Below are 18,696 nucleotides of genomic sequence, written 5' to 3'. Positions count from 1 at the left end.
TTTTTCTTTTTTTAAGATTTACTTATTATATGTAACCACACTGTAGCTGTCTCCAGACACATCAGAAGAGGGTGTCAGATCTTGTTATAGATGGTTGTGAGCCACCATGTGGTTGCTGGGACCTGAACTCAGGACCTTCGGAAGAGCAGTCAGTACTCTTAACCGCTAAGCCATCTCTCCAGCCCGTCACCCTGCAATTCTACTTCTAGGGATGACAGAAAAGAATGGAGCAGGATCTCAAGGAGACACGTGCACACCACTGCTCACACCACTGCTCACACCACTGCTCACACCACTGCTCACACCACTGCCCACACCACTGCCCACACCACTGCCCACACCACTGCTCACACCACTGCTCACACCACTGCTCACACCACTGCTCACACCACTGCTCACACCAGACTCACAATAGCCCACGGTCAGTGTCCAGCCCCAGTGGGTAGGAAACTGTGTTGATAGGATATTGCTCTGCTTCAAAAAGAAATGAAAGTCAGACACTTGCACAACACGGATAAACCTTGAGCAGTTATGAAGAATGAAATAGGCCAGTCCCGAGACTGACAAATACACAGGGGGCGGAGGGGGAGGCACAGGATGGGAGAGTGGGGTGCCAACAGCCAGGAGCAGAGGCTGTTTCGGGCCGTGGTGGTGCATGCCTTTAATCCCAGCACACTGAAGGCAGAAATAAGTGGATCTCCCAATTTGAGGCCAGCCTGGTCTACAGTCCCAGGACAACAGGGCTATACAGAGAAACCCTGTCTCAAGAAGAAAAAAAAATGGTTAAAGTGGCAAATTTTAAATTTTGCCATTACTTTCACTGTCTTTGAAAAGGTTATCATGGTCTGGCCTGATCTGTGGCATTGTGTGATGGTGGCCCAAGATATCACATGATCATCTTAGCCGAGAATAAAATCTCTGCTGAGGATAAAATCCCAGCTCCACTCATGATTTTAGTCAACAAACCCAGGAGAGACTGAAACGCTGTATTTGGACATCTCCCAGTGCCCTTCCACAGAGCTCTGTGGGTTAACGGTGTGAGCCCCTTGCCAAGCTGGAAGAAAGGCACAAGGCACAAGGCCCCGGGGCAAGCCCACCTCTACCACGTTCTGTGCAGGGAACCTCACGTTCCTCAGTGACGTCTTCAGGGTGAGCCCAGTGACAATATCAAAGGTGTCTGTCTTCCACTGACTTCAGAGGATTTCTGGTAGTCCCACCCTCAGCCTGATCAGTGCCAGTGAACCTGGGACCCCTGTGACAGGCACGGGTGCAGACCCCAGCTCTCCCTGCGGATTTCACCAGACCACCCTGGATTTCACCAGAAACCCTGAATCAAGAGAACTAAGTCTTCTCACAGTCCTTGACTGGGCAGCTGTATGGTCACAGATCCTAGGACCACCCCCCCCCCACACACACACAGATGGCATGTTCACCCATAGCCACAGTTCATTCTGCATGTATGCACACATATGTGCTTGGATATGTATGTAGACTGTACCTGAGTATATACACATCTACACAGTCATACAGATGCACATTGTATATACAGAAACACACACACACATAGACGCACATGCAAACACACAGGTACATAAAAGTGTGTGCACACACACATACGTACATACGAATGAGTTTGTGACCACACAGACAGAGGCAGGCACACAAAGCCATCATCTAGGCCCATATTCATGGCTATGTATGTAAAGCTGTGCAGTGTATAAACATGAATGTGCACAGAGGCATGAGGGTGCACATGATACCTGTATGGATATACATATTGTGCGAGGTCTTCATGCACACACACAGCTTTTCTATAGACATCATTATTTAAACCAAAGCAAGAAACCTGAAAAGTTCAAGAGAGGATCTAAAAGCTAAAGCCAGATGGTTTGGAAAGTGGGAGATGCTCTCCTAAATTATTCCTAAGGCAGAGAGTTAATAAAAGGCAGTGACAGGCGATTTTACAATTATACTGGAAGAGCGACTGCACGTTCGTGGAGCAGCTTCGGGGAGTTGGCGGAGAATTCACAACCTTAAATGTTTTTATTACTGAGCAAGAGCGACTGAAAATAAATGAACTAAACATTCGACACAAGGAGGGAAAAACAGAACAATAAAGTAAATCCACAGGAGGCAGGAGGGGGGGTAAAGATAAAGGCGGATTAATGAATTGGAAACAAGAAAAATGGGAGTGCCTGTCAGTAAATCCAAGAGCTGGTTCCTCTAAATAAATAAATAAATAAATAAAATAAACAAACCTCTGGCCAGTCAAATCCACAAAGAGAGACACACACACAGAGGCCCGAGAGGATGTGGAGAGTCAGAATGGCAGAGGAGATTGAAAGTGACAAGCTAATACAGTTGATATTCTTGACAAAATTGACAATTTCAAGACAATATAAATTACCAAAATTAACTTAAAGATACATTTTTTTAAAAAGCGCCAAGTCCACAAATGCAGAAGAGTAGAAAGAGGTATGTTGTGAGGCTCCAACTGGTGGGCTTGTATCCAGTCTAACACAACACAGGCAGAAACCCACCCCTGCAGACCTCTGCAGGACCTAGCACACCTCTAAGGGCAAAACCCAGCTGGGGACCAGGGAAAGGCTCTCCGCAGTGGGGGTGGGGCGGTGGATGGCAGATGAGCCAGCTCAGCACCCCCCTCTAGGGGCAGATGGGTGGCTACTGTGAGGGATGGGGCTTCTTCCTGGCTGTGCAGAGGGCTGAGGGCCTGAGGTCATGGCGGGCACCTGTCTGTAGCCTTGATCTTGGTGGGTGATGAGATGGGCAGTTTCTATGTGCAACCAGAACCCTTGTTCAGGCGTTGGGAAGAGAGCAAGGTGTGCTGGTGGTGACCAGCTGAGGCTCTAGCTACCCTCTGACCTCTCTCCTATTGGGCAGGAGTATGAGGCCACACCCCCTCCCCCATACCATCCAGATATGCAGGGATAACAATGAGAGAGGGACAGCCTTCTGAGGGCTCACAGATTCCGTCAGGTTTCATGTGGAGATCACACGTGCCTTGTGCTATGCTTTAGGAAGGTCTTTTTCTCTGTTCTCAGAAGCTATGACATTTTTACTGAGCTTGATGGTGCATTCCTGTAATCCCAGTACTTTGGAGGAAGAGATCAGAAATTCAAGGTCATCCTTGGTTACAAGCTGAGGCCGTCCTGGGGTTATGAGACCATGCCTCAGAGAGAGAGAGAGAGAGAGGGAGAGAGGGAGGGAGGGAGGGAGGGAGGGAGAGATGAAGAACAGGAAGAAGAGGAAGAGGAGGAGGAGGAGGAAGAGGATGGACGACGACCTGGCCTATTCAAGTCACCCAGAGCGGGGTGGGTGAGTTGGTTAGGCAGGAAAAGGTGCCAGCCACCAGCCTGCCAACCTAAGTATGGTTCTCAAAACCCACATGGTGGGAGGAGAGAACTGACTCTCACAAGATGCCCTCTAACTTCCACACCCACTATGGTTCACGTGTGTATGAATGCTCATACACACACATGCACTTGGGTATTCACACGTATAAACACACAACACATATACATGTATATACACACACACACACACACACACATACATATGGGTATTTTGTCTGAATGTATGTCCATGCACTGTGTGTATGTCTAGGCCATGCAGAGGGCAGAAGGGAGCACTGGATCCCCTGGAACTGGAGTTATAGATGGTTGCGAGTTGCCACGTAGGTGCTGAGAATCAAACCCAAGCCTTCTGCAAGAGCAGTCAGTGCTCTTAACTGATAAACCACTTCCCCAGACCCATAAAAGTAATTTTTAAGTTGTTCTTTAAAGGAAATCACCCAGAGCCATGCTTATCTTTTTCAAAAGATTTTATTTGCTTTGTGCATGTTTTACTTGCATGTGTGTGTGCACCAAGTGTGTGGCTGCCAGTCCCTGGAACTAAAGCTAGGAATGCTTGTGAATGATGGGTGCCAGAAATCAAACCTGGGGCCTCTGTAGGAGCAACAAGTGCTCTTAACTGCAGAGCTCTCCATCTCCCTATAGCTTTTTCCAAAAAAAAAAAAAAACAAAAAAAAAAAACAAAAACAAAAAAAAAAAAACAGAGCCTTATTCTGTAGCCCAGGCTGGCCAGGACCTCATGGTTCTCCTGCTTCAGCCTGAGTGCTGCTATTAAAAGGTATACTCCACCATATCCAGCTCAGGTAAGAGTTCTTTGTAATAAGACTTCTACCATTCAGATGAGCTTCTGGCCACAGGACGATCTGTGGGTTCTCTTGCTTCTCCAGTCAGTTACCACTCAAGGATTTGTCCATCTCCTCTGAACTGCCCCTAATATTCTCTCTCTTTTTTGAGATCTACCCTTTTGGCACTGTCCCTCCTTCCATCCTAGAAGTGTTTGTAATTTTTAAACCTTGGATAGCGTGATGGTTAAGTTTTAATGTCAACATGACACAGTCTAGAATCATCAATGAAGAGTCTCAAGAACTTGGATGAGGCTGGGCTGGGGACATGTCGGTGGGGGACAATTTTGATCTTAGTTTGGGAAGACCCAGTCATTACGGGTGGCATCACTCCCTAGCTGTGTGTCTTGACCATTTAAAGGCAGACAGACTGAGCAGAGCAGTGGGTATGCATGCATTAACATCTCTGCTCTTGACTGTGGATGGGATGCAACACCCTTTCTAACACCCTGTCTTCACAACTATAATCAACTATCACCTGAAACTGTGAACTAAAATAAACTCTTTTCCCTGGGGTATTTTATCACAGCAACAGAAATGAAAGCAAGACTGTCTTGTTCATCCCCCAGGAATAGCCTGCTGGTCTATTTCACTGCTGCTTGGTAGGCAATCTCTGGCATCTCTCCCCTCGTCTTATTATTTAACTCCCCTTAAAAAGAGTTTATTTGGGGGAGAGGAGCTGGAAAGATGGCTCAAAAGTTAAGAACACTGGTTGCTCTTCCAGAGGTCCTTGGTTCAATTCCCAGCACCCACATGGTGGCTCACAACCATCTACACTGAGATCTCATGCCCTCTTCCGGCATGTAGATGTAGATGCAGACAGGGCATTCATAAATCTTTAAAAAGGGATAGAGGAGGAAGAAGAGGAATATGTCTGAGCACCACTTGTGTAAAGTGCCCACAGAGGTCAGAAGAGGGACCTTGGAACCGGAATTACAGTTGTGAGCTGACATGTGGACGCTGGTAACCAACTCAGGACTTTAGAAGACCGGCCAGTGCTCTGAGCCCTTCCTTGTTCTTCCTTGTTCAGTCTCATTAAGCAAATGACCACTGTTAGTAAATGTCTCCTGAGTAAAGATCAGGAGCTGAGAGTAGGGTTTTATTTATTTTTGTTAACTTTTTTCTAAAATGAGACCTTACTGTATAGCCTTTACTGCTCAGCCCCAGATGGCCTGGAACTCCATGTCAGTGGACTGGAGACAAACCTGTTCATCCTGAGAGCTAGAATTACAAGCATGAGCGACTGCCCTGCAAGCTTCACATACTTTTGAAAGGCTGAGAAGGAAGACTGCTCAGGAGGACACCTGTGGGAGGCAGCGCCAGAATAGTGCCTGGTGCTTGAAAAAAAAAACACTTGCCATTCTTGTTTTCATTTAAGCTGGAAACAGCTTATTCCTGTTCTACTCTTGATTCTTTTCTAGCACAACCACCTATTATAACCTCTCTTCTATATGAGAACTCTGGTGTAAAGCCTTCCCTCCAGCACCTAGTCCTAGATTTTCTGGGGGTTTTGGTGGGCGGCTGTTTTAATATTAGTTTTGGGTTTCTTTCTTTCTCTCTCTCTCTCTTTTTTTTTTTTTTTTGAGTTTTCTTGCTTGTTCTTTTGTTTGGTTGGTTTTGATTGGTGCTAGCGATGAACCCAGAGCCTCAGACATGCCAGGCAAATGCTCTGTGGCAAGCCGTGCCCCTCAGTGGTGGGACTCTAGGCCAGGATTCAATCACCAAACCACACCTGAGTCTGTCACGGGAATCTCTAGTCAGTACTTTATCACAAGCCATGCCTTTGCATCTTACTGGCAGATTCCAGGTCAGAACTTATGCCCCACCCTGGTCCTTCACTGGTGGCTTCTGGGCAAGTACTCTACTGCCCAGTCCCCCACCTGAGGAGGCTAGACAAGAGCTGTCACGGAGCCTCAGTCTGATAGTTCTAAATGTGTTTTCTAATTCCTATTTCTTCTTTGACCTATGAATTACATAGGTGTATTTCTTGTGAATATTTAGAATTTATCTTGTATGTGTACATATACACATTTGCATGCCTCTTATGTGGGTGCCTGTGAAGGCCAGAAGACGGTGTTGGATGCCCAGGAGCCAGAATTACAAGAAGTTGGTAGACACCTGATATGGTGTTGGGATTGAACTGAGGTCCTCTGGAAGAACAGCACCATCTCTCCAGCCCTCTTATTTTTCTTACAGTGAAGTTTTGTGTCTGTTATGGACTTACGGTCAGGTAGTTCTGGATAAAACCAATCCTTTGGCATGTGTTGACAGATTCCCCTGGCCACACTCAGATTGCCTGAAATGCTGACTTCTTCTTGTTAGGAGCATCTCCAGGGGAGGTCCGTGAGCTCAGTCTGTCCTCACCACTTACCAGAATCCCCCTTGAGAGGAGATTGGTGATTGTTTTCCTCTGTAGTCTGTCCAGTTTCGTCATGGCATACAGTTTCTGAGAACAGCTACATCTGTGGTTTCTTCCTATTCACAGGAGATTGTAGTCTACTCTTGTGTGTTTAAACCCATTTTTAATATACTACTGTATCCCCAATCCTGTTATCTCCTCCGAAGTCCAGGTTCCCTTGCTGCAAGCAGTATCCCAAACTTATCTCTTCCACAGAGCCTTTGCACCACCACCTGGTTCTCCCTGAGCAGAACATGCCTCCCCTGACGCCTCCCCCACGACTCAAGCATAGCCCCCAGTGCCCAGGAACCAGCCAGGTAATAGCACAGGGACATGCATGTCTGAGCCCAGGTTTTCTGGTGAGCCTCCAGAGTCGTCGGTGCCTGCCAGGCCTTGGTGAGAGCCACATTATGCTTGGGATCCACAGCTGTATCCACACCAGCAGGACCTGTTCCTCCTGAGCCCCACGTGGACAGGCAGGAGGCCTGCGCCCACGAGAGGATACCCGCTCTGAAGATGGCACTCAAAGAGGCAGGAGCCAGCCTAGCAGCAGAGGCTGGGAGCCTGAGCAGGTAGTCTTGGTCCATAGCAGGCTGGGCAGAGAGAAAAGCTGCCAGGGTATGTCTCTGCCCTCACAGCAGTGAGAGCCAACATCTATTCCAACAGGATTCGAGGATAAGCAGACTTCAGGCCTCCCATCTAGCCCGTCCTTGCAAAACAGTAAGTCTAGCAGACTCCAACATACAAATGCCTGAGGTCACATACAGGTCACAGACATCATAGAGGTCATCATAGAGGTCACAGACAAAACCCACACAATGCCATTGTTTGGAGACAGAGGTAGACTAGGAAATGGGGTGACACTTGGGTGACAGATGGGGGAAAAGGATTTAGCTTCTAGATATAAAAGGTTCAGCGGCTGGAGAGATGGCTCAGAGATTAAGAGAACTGGCCGCTCCTGAAGTAGGACCTGAGTTCAGCTCTGAGCACCTACCTACAAGGTAGCTAACAACCTCTGACTCCAGTCCCAGGAGACCCTCTTCTGACCTCCAAGGATACCAGGCATACATATCATGCAGACATGCGTGTAGGCAAAACACACATATATATCAAATAAGTAAATGATAACTTTAAAAAACAGTATATGGAAAGTTCTGGAGATGGAAGTCATGTAACTGTCTTGATGTCACTGTGTACTTGATGTCACTTGAAGAACTGTGTACCTAAGCAGTTATCAGACAGCAGCTCTGAGGATGCTGGGAAACTGGCTTCGCCAATGGGTCTGGGGGTAGAGGCAGGTTGTACTCCCACGCGGATGCTGGCACAGGTGAGCATACAGGAGGAAGTCTGGCAGGGTTGTAGCCAGCAGCTGCTTAGCTGCAGTGAGGGGCAGGAAGCAGGGCACCCATGCAGATCTAGGAGGGTCCCCACCCAGGCTGAGAATTTAGGCCAGGGAAGAGCTCAGAGGCCCAGAACAGAAAACAGAGGCAACTGGGGGAGGGGTATAGGGCGGGGCAACAAAGGGCTTTGGAAACAGAAGAAATGGTAGGCAGGCCCAGTAGCCTCTGTGAGGTCTGAGTTCTCTAAGAACTAAAGAAAAGCCATATATGTCTATGACAAACAGGCAAGGGGTGACAGCCCCGCCTGGGCTTCATTAAGCGTGTAGCCACTTAGGCATGCTGATGGGACATCAGCAAACCTATTGTCCCTATAGTCTTCCTTGAGGACACCGCCCCCAGTAGACCAGCTGGCTAAGAGGCCCTCGTTGGCACAGGAGACACCAAGCAGCCTTAAAGTGATGTCCTCAGGATGACAGGCCAAGGAATGTGTGATCTCAAACAGGATTCTAGTGGTCCCCAGCAAGGGAACCGTGACAATCATTATAGAGCTGAGATCAGAAGCCAGAGAGAGAGGCAGGTCTCAGTGCTCGACCACAAGCCTGAGTACCTGGTAGTATGGAAACTCATCAGCCCCGGGTAACATACTATGCTGATGTCACACTGCTCAATCCTTGGCCTGAGTGACTTCTGAGTAACACAAGCTGTGATGGCAGCTGGGCTGTTCTAGAACCAAATACTAGAAGCTTTGGTGTGGTCATACAAACTAGCTAGGCCAAGGCCTGTCTCAGAAGGCTCTTCAGATGCAGCCCAGATTAAAAAACAAAAACAAAAATGAAAATCAACAAAATAAAAACAAAAAACAAACCCTCTGGGACATCAATGGAAAGGAAACCTTGAAGGTCATGTCGCAACTGTCCAAGAGAATGTGTCAAACAAGAATCACTGAACATGGCTAGGCGGTGGTGGCGCACGCCTGTAATCCCAGCACTCTGGGAGGCAGAGGCAGGCGGATTTCTGAGTTCAAGGCCAGCCTGGTCTACAGAGTGAGTTCCAGGACAGCCAGGGCTATACAGAGAAACCCTGTCTCGAAAAAACCAAATCCAAAAAACCAAAAAAAAAAAAAAAAAAAAAAAAAAAATCACTAAACAGACCTGCGTGGGTGCTGCTGTCTGCTAATGGCAGGAGGGAGCTGCTGGCCTAACACTGGTTCCCAAGCACAGGAAAAAGGAAAGAGACCCTAAAAGCCCACATAACTTGCTGTATGCCCCAGACCATCTGAGAGAGAAGCAGGACTAATGTCAATCTTCTTTCATAGATTTTCTTGGAAGAATAAAAAAGAAAATTTCTCCAGAGGTGTTCATTTCCTGTGTTGTCACAAAGCCCATCTCATAATGCTGCTCCCTCTGTGGACAGCCTAGGGATTAAAATCCCTGAAGAGGTGCTAGCCATGCTGCTAGAAGCATCACTTTTGGGGACTGGTAATGGCCACGTCATGTCCCACTAGGCTGCTACAGAAAAGCCGCCTCAGGATTCAGCCCAACCCAGCCAGCACTTCACAATCAGAAAGCCAGGTGGTCAAGCCAGCAGTCGGCCAACTACAGCTATCAAAGGCCAAGTATGCAGAACAGCCCAAGATGGTCCCTCCCCAGAGAGCCTGCAGACCATCAGCCCCAAGACTGTCCAGAAAAAAATCACACTCAGTTTTCACAGCAGGCTTCTGACAAAAAGAGAATCTAGACAGAATCATGTTTAATAGAATGCCCTCTGAAAACCCATTTCAAAATAGAGAAGCTCTCCCAAACCATAGAAGCCATAAAAATGCAAAATACTTCTTTAGGAAAAACAATCAAAATTATGCCTCAATTGTCAAAATAACACACAAGTGATTTCCACTGGTCAGGCACCAAGGTGACAGACAGCAACCACTGCTCAGCCAGTCAGTTGTTCTCAATCTGCTCCAAGTCCAGGTCGCTGTGGTCCAGCGGGAAGACGCCCTCCTCTCCTGCGCTGTCCCAATCACTGGGGTCCCCGCTGCTCCCACCCTCGCCTGTGCTGGTCTCTGGCTCCCCTGACGCCCAGACACTGGGGCTGGAAGGGCCAGGCCGGGGAAATCTTGGGCTAGAGCTGGGTGTGATGATGCCCACCAGGCCCTGTGAGTTACACGGGGAGGGTACAACAGTCTTCGCCTGGGTGTCATCCTCATCATCTTCATAGTCCAGGGAGCAAAGGCTCTTTGAGTTTTTTAAAGTCTGCAATAGAAAACACACAGGCTGAAGGCATTTCTGGTGGGTGATGTGCAAGACAACATTGTGTCTGCCTATGAGGGTGTCTAGCCCACTCCAGTCACCAAGCACCAGTCACTGCCCTAGACTTTCCTGGACTCTGCTCATCTCATCCCTGGCCTCATCAGAAACCAGGGCCACAGAGCTCCCATAGTGCCTGCTAGGCTGTTTCTGGGAAGCCCAGCATGGACCCACCAAGACCAAAGACACCAGCTATGTGAGTGCCAAACCTGGGAAGCCCCAGAGACCTTAGAGAGGGCTGCATCCCAGAGCCTATCTTGATCTTGTTTGACAGACTACCCAGGAAGGTCTCACGTACCCCATCTCCAACACCACCCAGTTGTTCAACAAGGCTTCAGGCAAGGTTAGCCAGCTGTAACTCATCAGACCCACACACACATTATTCATCCCTCAAACCCTAACTACCTCGATCCTGCTTCCCACCACCCACTCTCATCTTCTCAAACACATGTGGAGAGCTTTTCATCCTAAAACCTCTACGTCAAAAACACACACAAGGGGCCTCTAACTACCCCTGTCCAGGTATGCACTCTGAGCCTTGCCAGCATCTTGGGCTGCCTCTAGCACATACTACCCAAGGCATACCCAGGGCAGAGCCATAAGAGCCAGCTGGGAGGCTCTGCTGTCTGCATGTCCTTTGTGAACTCACCTACCATTCTCTGCTCCAAACTAGAGCTCACCCAATTGAAAGACTTCAGTCTGTGTTTTCCCAAGTAGGACAGCAGAGTCTGGGACAACTGCTGTGGTTCCCAGTCTCCTGTGCACCCGGGGTATTGCTGGCATACTACTGGGAGTTGGGAAGGGGTAGGAGGTCCTGGTCCACGCTTCCCCTTACAGCATCCATGAGCCAGGCAGGAAGTGGAAGGAGGGGGAGTGGAACCCAGTTTGAGTCCAAGTGAGTGTTGAGAGTATGTAGGGCTGTAAGACAGAAGGCCTTCTCTGCAAGATTTAGGTGCTGCTCTTTATGAAGGCCTACCTACCACTCTGATTCTTGATGAAGAGACTACTACCCTTGCTTGTTCAAACTGCTTTGATGGTGGATGTGAATGCACACAACTTACTCAGGGTGAGTCAGGGATTAAATACCTGACTGTCATGGTCCTCTCAGTGGGGTGCTGTGGTTACATGTTCTAGAGCAGGGAGAATTAGGCAGGGAGTTGGTCCCACTCCTACTGTTCCCAATTCTGGGATTCACGGGGTTTGGGCTCACTTAACCTTACCAGTCTGGAGGCATGGTCCACTTGCCCCACAACCTTAGACTGCTGCACATGTCTCCTGGAATTCACCCATGTCCTGAGATACACATATGTTTGGGCTACCTGCCTCTGACATGGCTAGGCCTTGTTCAGCTGCCACTTCCCTGGAATGACCTTGTGTTCCCTCCTGCAGAGCTCAGTCCCTTTCACACCCCCACCTATGTCCTCACCACAATCCCCACCAGGCTCCTTTAAACTGGCTTCTTCCATGTGCCACTACATGAGGACTCTAGGAAGTATGTGGGTACCAGGAGAGCAACACAGATGCCAGGACACAGACCATGCAAGCCACACCAGCCTTCAGAACACTAGCTAATCAGTGCTACAAAATAACAGAAAAAAAAATCCTGCATGCATCTGGAATAAGGACAGACTGACAGACAAAGTAGTCCAGGGTGGCTTTAAACTTGCTATGTAGCTGAGAGTGAGCTTGAACTTCTGGTCTTCTTCCTTCTACCTTCTGAATGCTGGAGTTTCAGACATGTGCTAACTCTTGGAAAAAATCTACTTTTTGACTAGAAGATCCCTAGAAACAGGCCCATCACAGATGAACATAAACACGTAAGCCCAAGGGAGAGCAGAGCTTCTTCCTCAGAACTGTGGTTTTACAAGAATTAGTTGTCTGAACAAGACAAACTGACGGATGCTTTGTTTTTATTGTTCAGCTATAGAAAGTGGCTCCGCTGGGCATGTGGCACTCAGCTGTGCACACGGCTGTCATCTAGTGCTCAGGAGAGTTGCAGTGCAGTAGGATCTTAATTTCTAGGCTATCTGGGAGGTTAGAAACCCTGTCTCAAAAAACAAAGCAAAAGCCAGCCAACCAATTAGAGAAGCAATATTCCAAAAAGTAAATCCTTCAAGATATAAGCACCAGATAGATTTTGGTTCCAAAATGAAAAGGAGTAATTTGGTTTTTTACTCAAACCAAGATGAATTTGACTGTCACTGAACTAGCTGGAAGACTCTGCGGCGTATTTCCTGTGGCCCTGCTAGACAGCAGAAACATCCAAATACAGGACAGTAGACCCAAGGCATGCACCAGCAGTCCCAACAATAGAAGACATACCTGGGACTACAGTCAGATGCCTGCCTTTACCTCAGGACTTCTGCACTGGTCTGACATGTGTGAGAAAACACTGCTGGACCCCATTACCCTCTGGGTCAGCTCAACAACAAGCAGCAGCCTCTGACAGTCTCCTCTATTCAGAGAAATAACTGCCACTCAACGAAAAATCCGACACAAACTACCATCCCTGAGAAAACCACCAATCAGCCCACATGACTTGAACTAACACCATGCCTCAAGGGAAGCCCCAGCGCCTACTGTCCCAAAAAGAAAGAAAGGAAGGCAGGAAGGCAGACAGGCCAGATGGCCAGGGGGCCGTCTATGCCAGGAACCTTTCAAGTTGAGTGAAATGGACATACTCTGTTGTATCCAGTTACGCCTACAAACCTCCCCATGAAGAAGCCAGGGGATTCTAGAACACCACCATCTACAACTATCCTGACACTGCTGCCACAGGCATCCAAGAGCGTTCTTCTCCACATGCTGAGGAAGTCACTTGTCAAATAAAAACACTTAAACCTGTGTTCACAAGTCCTATGTCCTGCCAGCAAAGCTGCTCACAGCTCAGAGCAGAGTCAGAGCCTGAGCCAGGTGGGGGAAGCCACGCCTAGAGCCTGAGCCAGGTGGGGGAAGCCACGCCTAGAGCCTGAGCCAGGTGGGGGAAGCCACGCCTAGAGCCTGAGCCAGGTGGGGGAGCCACGCCTAGAGCCTGAGCCAGGTGGGGGAAGCCACGCCTAGAGCCTGAGCCAGGTGGGGGAGCCACGCCTAGAGCCTGAGCCAGGTGGGGGAAGCCACGCCTAGAGCCTGAGCCAGGTGGGGGAGCCACGCCTAGAGCCTGAGCCAGGTGGGGGAAGCCACGCCTAGAGCCTGAGCCAGGTGGGGGAAGCCACGCCTAGAGCCTGAGCCAGGTGGGGGAAGCCACGCCTAGAGCCTGAGCCAGGTGGGGGAAGCCACGCCTAGAGCCTGAGCCAGGTGGGGGAAGCCACGCCTAGAGCCTGAGCCAGGTGGGGGAAGCCACGCCTAGAGCCTGAGCCAGGTGGGGGAAGCCACGCCTAGAGCCTGAGCCAGGTGGGGGAAGCCACGCCTAGAGCCTGAGCCAGGTGGGGGAAGCCACGCCTAGAGCCTGAGCCAGGTGGGGGAAGCCACGCCTAGAGCCTGAGCCAGGTGGGGGAAGCCACGCCTAGAGCCTGAGCCAGGTGGGGGAAGCCACGCCTAGAGCCTGAGCCAGGTGGGGGAAGCCACGCCTAGAGCCTGAGCCAGGTGGGGGAAGCCACGCCTAGAGCCTGAGCCAGGTGGGGGAAGCCACGCCTAGAGCCTGAGCCAGGTGGGGGAAGCCACGCCTAGAGCCTGAGCCAGGTGGGGGAGCCACGCCTAGAGCCTGAGCCAGGTGGGGGAGCCACGCCTAGAGCCTGAGCCAGGTGGGGGAGCCACGCCTAGAGCCTGAGCCAGGTGGGGGAGCCACACCTAGAGCCTGAGCCAGGTGGGGGAGCCACGCCTAGAGCCTGAGCCAGGTGGGGGAGCCACGCCTAGAGCCTAGCCATGACCAGAGGATGCCCAAGAGACACCAATAGGCATCAGCACACATCCAAGAGGGCCTTCCTCAGGGGTCAGGGAGGGGAGAGATCACCCTGTCCCACAACGCAGAGGACTGAGGGACTCATGAAGCAACTATGCCTTACCAGATGATAAAGACACCATGCAGGGTTTGCCCCCAGCTCTGTCCAAGATGAGAGGTTAACTCTCAAGAAAGAATTAATTTCAAAAAATGAATAAGGTTTTAAGAACAGTGGGGATAAGAGAAGTGAAAACACCTGTACCCCAAATGCAGAGCCACTCCAAAAGACTCCACTCTCCGGGCAGAGACTGATAGTCTTCCCAGAGACTTAGACGCAAAAGAACTAACCAGAAACAGAGTCCCAACACCAGGCTACACCATAAATCTCAAAGATGGGGTGTGCTCAGACTCTTGTGTCAAACAGGGCAAATGGCAGGTACTGGCAAACACTGGAGAAAACATATCACCCGACGGCACGCCAGAGTAAGAAAACATATCACCCGACGACACGCCAGAGTAAGAAAACATATCACCCGACGACACGCCAGAGTAAGCATGGGAGGAAGCAAGCTATAAGGACAGGAATCCCCAGCCCATCCCAGAATGTCCATCCTCTCCCAACGGTGCTGAATCTCACCACAGAGGTGAGACATCCTTAGCCTCCAAGAGTCCCTGGAGCAGTAGAGTGGCACCTGGCTGACAGGCGTGGGTATGAGGGCTCGGGGAGGACCCAGCACCCTGTTCACAGCACCACTGAAGAAAACAGGGGGTGAAGTGTACTTGTAACTAAGACAGGACAGAACAGAGTCAACAAACTGTAAATTCAAAAGTCATCCCAGAAGTAGATGCTCAGCCACCAGGCAAGTGTTACTCAGGAAGATGGAAGCGTGGCCTGGGGGATGTAAGGGTAGTACCCCACACTAGGAACACAGCGATCTGTAATATCCCACTACAGACTGGGGAAAAGACAAGCGTGGGACCCTGCCCACAGCCACACCCCACAGGACACAAGGCAGTACTGGCTATTGCAGGGAAGACGATGGATAGGACTTTGCTGGATGGGGCAGCTGTTTCAGACTAACAGCATCTGGTAGCCACACACAGGTCAGATGTAGCCACAAGAGCCCAGCATCAATGAGCAAAAAAGGACAGGGGAAGAGGTGAGTCCTTGGCGTGGTGAACAACACGCTGGTCTCTCCTGCAATGAGTTACTACTTCATAAATCCAACACACTGGTGCCATGGTGCTGTGCAGAAACCTCACTCTACAAATGTGATCTCCCCACCTCCACCTTGGTTTTCTAGAGACAGGGTATCTCCCTACACAACCAACCCTGGCTGCCTGGAACTCACTATACAGACCAAGCTGGCCTGGAATTCAGAGATTCACCTGCCTCTGTCTCCAAAGTAATCCCAAGTGGGATTAAAGGTGTGCACCACCACACACACACACACACACACAGTTTAAACAATCTTAAACTGCCCAACAAACAAACAAACAAACAAACAAACAAACCTAGCAGACAATCCTGAAGTCAACGCTAGCAGGCAAGGATGAGGAGGTATGGGGATCATTAGCTGACAGGGACAGAGAGGAAACAGACAGAGGACGGGGCAAGGAGAAATGTGGAGCCAGTTTATGATGTGGTGACTTCAAACAGACAGGTGAGGAAGTGAGGTGGTGGGCATGGTCACCCATGGGTGGCAGGTCTGAAGATACAGCCTGTGAGTCAGCATGCAATCCTACCTGTGAGGGAGAGGAAGCCCTGCTCTCAGTGTTTACACCAACAGTGCTATAGATAACGGGTAGGGGTGACTGATCACGCCTCCGTGGTACTGCACAGCTGTCAAAGATGCCTAGACTATACAACCCAAGCTACAGCAGGATGTGGCCCTGTGAGGCCCCAGTGCCACTCATCACTGGAGAGGGAGACACAAGCATTCATTACTTTGCATTTTAGTAGTCTCAGATGCTATTTTAATTTGTAAGTTTCCAATGGTAAGATTAAGAAGATGGTAGCTTCAACGATACAAAAACACAGGCCTGCGCCTCTGCACTGTTGGCTGCACTGTCCAGAGTCTGCCACTGAGAAATGTGTCTACGTCAGAAACAGCATGTGCCTGTCAGGCAGAAAGCAGAGTTTCGGCACTAATGAGCAGGGTTCTGACTCCACCCAAGACATTTTAATTGATCAAAATCTAGAAAAAAGTTTAAAATCATTGTGAGGGAGGTACTTCAGATGCACTCTTCGGGACTGGAAAGATGTCTCAGTTGGTAAAGCACTTGCCACAGGCATTAGGGCCTGAGTTTGACATCCAGCACTTATGTAAACAAACAGGTATGATGACATATGCTTATAATCCCAGCACTGGGACACAGAGGGGCCCTGGGCCTCTGGTCACTTGGCCTAGCCAAACTGGTAAGCATAGGTCCCAAAGAAAAACTGAGAAACCTTGTTTCCATTAAAAAACAAAAGAAACAAAAAACAAAAAAAAGTAAAGTGGTTAGTAAATTAGCATAATCCCTAACTGTATCATAAATATTTGCCCTTACACCCACAGATAAGTGTAGTCCTCACCCCTCATCCAAGAAACTTCTCTACAACAAATAGAGAATCACAACCAATCAAAAATACAGAGTTGTAGAGCCCAGCCCAATGGACACATTTACAGAACGAGTCCCTTCACGTCAGGCTCAGGGAACACTGTGGAAGATGGAGCAGAAAGATTGTAAGAGACTAAGAATCAGGAAGTTTGCTGTGAGACTGTCTCCTACTAATGTCAGAAGGCATACAGTCAGAGTGTGACTGCCTAGGCATGAGCTAAACCAGGACAACATGCCAGAGAGGACCAGGCAAAGACCATGAGGCCTCAGGCCTACAGGAAGAACTACAGGAATATGTGTGCATATACTTACATGCACATAACAAAGATTAATGGAAAAAAAGGTCATGTATTTGAACAAGAGCAAGAAGGGGTATATGGGAGGGTTTAGAGGGAGGAAAAGGAAGGGAATAGATGTTGATGTAATTATAATCTCAAAAATGAAAGAATTAAAAAATAAAAAATGGTGTGGAAGACCGGTACAGTGGCAGACAAAGGCCTTTAATCCTAGCATTTTGGAGGCAGAGGTGGCTGATCTCTGTGAGTTCGAGCCCAGTCTGTTCTACACAATGAGTTCCAAGACAGCCAGGGATTCAAGAAGAAACCCTGTCTCAAACAAAAACGAAAACAAAAAATGAAGTAGATGACATTACCAAGGTTGATTTCTGGATTCCATATGCACCACTCACATGAACACCCATACAGAAATGAAAATAAAAACATAAACACACAAAAAACCATAGTGCTCTTCTCCCCCAGCCTCCTATACTACTCCCTGCACCACCATCTCTCTGCATAATCCCAGGTGTCTGAGTCAGTGCCTGCGCAGTTCGCAGGGCTTACCACAGCCACTGCAAGGCAGTCCTGTAAGCAGGCCAGTGTGGTACATATGGACTGCATGACACTCAGAAACTAGGTCCCTCAAGACACTGCAGTGTCTCATCGACAGCTCTTCAGATCACCCACCCTGGAAAGATAAAGAACATTAATGTGTCCACAAAGGCCAATGACCAGGAGCCACAGGAGGAGCTGGGAAGCAGGTCCTGCAGTCAAGCATGACCAGAACCTTCCTGCTGAGCTTCTGTCCCATGACCGGAAGGGGTAGAGAGGCAGCACAGCTCAGATGCCTCCAGACCAACTGGGCTCACCTGTGAGCCAGCAGAGCCAACGATACAGCAACCCTGACCTTTGAGTTTGAGTTACGATGTGCTGTGGGGACTAAGTGGAGGTGACAAGAATAGCATCCATGTCAGGAACAGAGGACATCTGAGTCCTGAGGAAAACAGCTGGGGAAGGGAGGGAGAAGGAACACCCGAGGGACAGTCACTACTCAGGAGGAGGACTGAACAATGGAGCAGAGCTGAGGTGGGGCCCCTCAGGCACCCTACCCCCACAATGAGCCTACCTAGAATGTCCTAGCACCACGTCACCCTGGCCAGATTTCCTTCCTCTACCTGCTAAGGGGCCCAGAGTGCGCAGCATCTGCAGAGCAGGACGGCGCTTGGTCATCAGCCCACCTTTGTTATGAGCCATCCCCGTCCCCAAAAGCACCAAGTCTTGACTTCTCTGCTGGCAGCCTCATCCTGTGCTGCCGCCCCCCTGCTACCACAAACCACACCCACAGCACCGGCTAGCAGGGAAAGCTTGGGTATCCAGAACTTGTTGCCAGCTTCCCAACAGTCAACCTCACGCTAAAAGCACCACCACTTCCTTTCTATCAGCCCTCTACAGTCATACCAGAAAGACTGGGCTTTCAACCCTCACAGCCACCAGCAAGACGCTTCTGGAAAACCTGTCAGACAGAGTCAACAATCACATCAGCAGGATGCACACAGGCATCTGTAGAGCCAAGCTACCTCCCACAAGACTGGGACTGACAGGTTTCTCCCAAAGCTGGTGGCAGGGGCTGACCTATCTGCACCATTCCCAATATGGGCTCACTAGACACACTGAAGCAGCTCT

General features: G+C 49.5%; 1 protein-coding gene across 4 annotated transcripts in view; it reads right to left on the bottom strand.

The window, feature by feature from the left end:
* Positions 1 to 9,666: 9,666 nt before the first annotated feature.
* Positions 9,667 to 18,696, bottom strand: part of Fam53a (family with sequence similarity 53 member A) — a 33,453-nt gene continuing 24,423 nt past the window's right edge. For all 4 annotated transcript variants that reach the window (XM_052198506.1, XM_052198503.1, XM_052198504.1 and 1 more), the window contains one exon: positions 9,667 to 10,200. In XM_052198506.1, coding sequence (XP_052054466.1) covers positions 9,889 to 10,200 — 312 coding nt within the window. In that variant the 3' untranslated portion in view covers positions 9,667 to 9,888. The remainder of the gene's footprint in view (positions 10,201 to 18,696) is intronic.

The sequence above is a fragment of the Apodemus sylvaticus genome, chromosome 11 (genome assembly GCF_947179515.1).
Source record: "Apodemus sylvaticus chromosome 11, mApoSyl1.1, whole genome shotgun sequence".
In the NCBI taxonomy this organism is placed as follows: Eukaryota; Metazoa; Chordata; class Mammalia; order Rodentia; family Muridae; genus Apodemus; species Apodemus sylvaticus.
Note: the sequence above shows the minus strand (reverse complement) of the source record. Positions and strands in the feature narration are given on the sequence as shown.